At 55.8% G+C, this 3,240-nt stretch overlaps 1 protein-coding gene across 1 annotated transcript; it reads left to right on the top strand.

The window, feature by feature from the left end:
• Positions 1-2,278: 2,278 nt before the first annotated feature.
• Positions 2,279-2,773, top strand: LOC110570648 (diphosphoinositol polyphosphate phosphohydrolase 3-beta). The gene has a single exon (XM_021678705.1). The coding sequence runs from the start codon at positions 2,279-2,281 to the stop codon at positions 2,771-2,773; it is 495 nt and encodes a 164-aa protein (XP_021534380.1).
• The last annotated feature ends 467 nt before the right edge of the window (positions 2,774-3,240 follow it).

The following is a 3,240-nucleotide window of genomic DNA, read 5'->3' as shown; positions in this document are numbered from 1 at the left end:
CTCACTTGTTATTTAAGAATTGGGCTGTTGGGGCGCCTGGGTGCCTCTAGTCGGTTAAGTGTCCGACTCTTGATTTGGGCTCAGGTCATGATCTCAGGGTCTCATGGGGCTCTGCACTGGGCGTGGAACCTGCTTAAGATTCTCTCTCTCCCCCTCCCTCTGCCCCTCCCCTTCCCGCTCACATGCTCTCCTTCTCCCTCCCTCCCTCTCTCTCTCTAAAAAAAAAAAAAAAAAAAAAGTCCTTTGCACTTACATTTCAGATTCCACTTCCCTTTGATGAGGGATTATTTCACTGGAAAAGGGGTTTTCATGATCCTGGTTGCTTGATGCCAGCAGAGGGCCTGTGGGGAAGAGAGAGACAAAGATGCCTAGGCTGCAGTATGGCAAAAGTTAGGGGACATCAGAGGTCTTCTCTATAAGGCTACTGTTAGAGCAGGGAAACAGTAAGAAAAAATGAAAAGGTGAGGGAAGGATTTGCTTGTTAACTTTTTGGCTGTGATGGGCCACGTCCTGGCCAAGAGGACAGCATGACCAAACAGAGAGGTGGTGAGAGAGCACCAAGTGGCCTTGCTGGAGTCCCACACCAGGAGCCTCATTAAGCATCAGACTGAGAAACATGAAGGGATTTCTATAGGCATGTCTTCCAAAACCCGAAGCAGTACCTATCAATGAGAAAGAGAGAGAAGGGTGGAAGTGTGTGGAGGGTGAAGATTGTTGGGACTTCATAAAAGGCAACCTGGGTAGGTCCTGCAGCTGTTGGGTGAATAGGACTCCAAGTGCCAAGGGCTGAAAGAAGTAGGCGAGAAGTTTACTCTAGGAAACTGAGGAACAGAGGTTAGGTAAGAGGTCAATAGGAGTTCAAGAAAAGTGTTAAGTTATGGGCTGTGCCAACATGCCCAGCAAGGCCAAGAACCTGCCACCCCGAATCAAGGAAACCTCATTTAAAATGGAGTTGGGTGGCTAGCTGGGGGACCTCTCATGCCCTTCCACTGCAGTTAACTGCAGACCCCAACAAGGACAAAGGGTGCCTGGCATTCCCCCCAGGAAGCAGCTTACTTTCCTACTCCAGCAGGAGGAAGGAAGAATTTCTCCTCGCCCAGCAACAAGCTCAGCCAACAGGAAAATACCACAACGGGGCCCATGAGAAAAACGTCAGCACCTCGAACTGTCGCCCTCCTCCAATGGACATTTCCTTCACAGCAATCTCTCCCAACTGCCTCCTTTTCCCTAGAGAAGAAGGTTCCTCTGGTCTGATCTCCAGACTGGCCTATGGGGTGCCATACTTTGCCTGCCCCAAACTGCAATTCCTCTGCTACACCCAAATCAACCCATTTTGCTGATAAACTATAACCGGCTGTTTCACCTTTTAGGTGGACAAACCTGTTCAAGAACTAAAAGGGTATGATATGACTCAGCAAAGATTAGGTACCATTTTGCCAAGAATACTGAGGATCATTTCGACAACCCCGGGCCCTCCTAAACATAAGGCGGTAGCATTCATTATGGGCAATGATGATGCCCTCAACCTTACCGCCTGTAAAATAAGGGTATGTGTTTCATACAACCTGCCGGGGAGGATGAGGAGAAAGGTCTGGCCACGCCACAGCCAAGTGCAACTCAAGGGCCCACGTGGACGCGATCTTGGCCGCGGTCACAACGCGGGAACTGACCTCCGCGTGGAAAGACATTTCCAGCCTGGGAGGTGCGGGGCGCCTGCGCAGTGGGCCCAAGGCGCCGCGCGCTGCGGGAGCCGCGAGACCCCCGCCCCCGCCCCTCGCCCTGCAACGTGAACGCGCACGTGAATCGGGAGGCGGACGCGGACGCGCACGCGAATGCGCCTCACCTCGCTCAACCCCCGGCCGGCGGCTGAGGGAGGGAGGCGCGCGCGGGAGCCGCGGGTGGGCGGTGTGCGGAGTGGCGGACCCGCTGGCGGCGGCGGCGGCGCGGGGGCGGAGCGGAGGCAGTGGGGCGGGCGCGGGGGCGGCGGCGCCTCGTCCACTCAGGCGGCTGCGTTCGGGACCCTCCAGCCCGCACGAGGGACGAACTGACTGACGTACCTCGCCCGCCCCCGCCTCATCTTCCCCTGGGCTTCCTGGGCTCCCGGGGCTCACTCCTGGAGCGCCTTCTCTCCCTGCACCTCTCCTCGGCCCTTTCTCTCCCAGGCACCTCAGGCGGCGGCGGCGGCGGCGGCGGCGGCGGCGGCGGCGGCAACCGCGACCCCAGCAGCAGCAGCAGCAGCAGCAGCAGCGAGCGGCGGGAGCTGGCGGCCTCTGAGACGATGAAGTGCAAGCCGAACCAGACGCGCACCTACGACCCGGAGGGGTTCAAGAAGCGGGCGGCGTGCCTTTGCTTCCGGAGCGAGCGCGAGGACGAGGTGCTGTTAGTGAGTAGCAGTCGGTACCCGGACCGCTGGATCGTGCCGGGCGGGGGCGTGGAGCCCGAGGAGGAGCCGGGCGGTGCGGCAGTCCGAGAGGTGTACGAAGAGGCGGGAGTCAAGGGGAAGTTAGGCCGGCTCCTGGGCATTTTCGAACAGAACCAAGACCGCAAGCACAGAACCTACGTGTACGTACTGACTGTCACTGAGATTCTGGAGGATTGGGAAGATTCGGTTAGCATTGGGAGGAAGCGAGAGTGGTTCAAAATCGAAGATGCGATCAAGGTTCTCCAGTGCCACAAGCCCGTGCATGCCGAATATCTGGAAAAACTAAAGCTGGGCGGTTCCCCAACCAATGGAAACTCCGTGGCCCCGTCCGTGCCACAGAGCGATCCCTAGTATGTACCGCTCCTGCACAGACTTCTGCTTTCCGCCTACCTTAGAATAAATAGTGCCCGGAGCACCTCTCACTCCTTGTGCGGTCTCACGGGGAGGAGGGGGGCTTCTTTTGTTTCCTTGGCAGACCTCTGAATCACGCTTGCAAACTGTCTCAGTTGCCAGGCACTGTTTTCAGACAATTTGCACGTTTTTCAGATGCTTTGAAAATCGCTGCTTGGTAGCACTGTAACAGATTTCGGTAATCCTAAACCACATGGGTTTTTGGGTTTTTTTTAAGGTGCCTTAAGTGCTTGCCCAGCCTTTAGCGTGTGTGAACGTACACGTTGTGGTTTGTTTTATTACATTGCACACACGTGTGTGTGTGTGTGTGCACGTGTGCGTTTTTGGTACCAATCTTGTGGTTTGTTTTGTAGTTGAACACCTTTAAAATCTGAACATCTTGGTTGTTGTGTGGCTTCTTTAATTTT

Source organism: Neomonachus schauinslandi, unplaced genomic scaffold, assembly GCF_002201575.2.
Source record: "Neomonachus schauinslandi unplaced genomic scaffold, ASM220157v2 HiC_scaffold_609, whole genome shotgun sequence".
In the NCBI taxonomy this organism is placed as follows: Eukaryota; Metazoa; Chordata; class Mammalia; order Carnivora; family Phocidae; genus Neomonachus; species Neomonachus schauinslandi.
The sequence above is the reverse complement of the archived record's forward strand: the minus strand, read 5'-3'. Positions and strand labels throughout refer to the sequence as shown.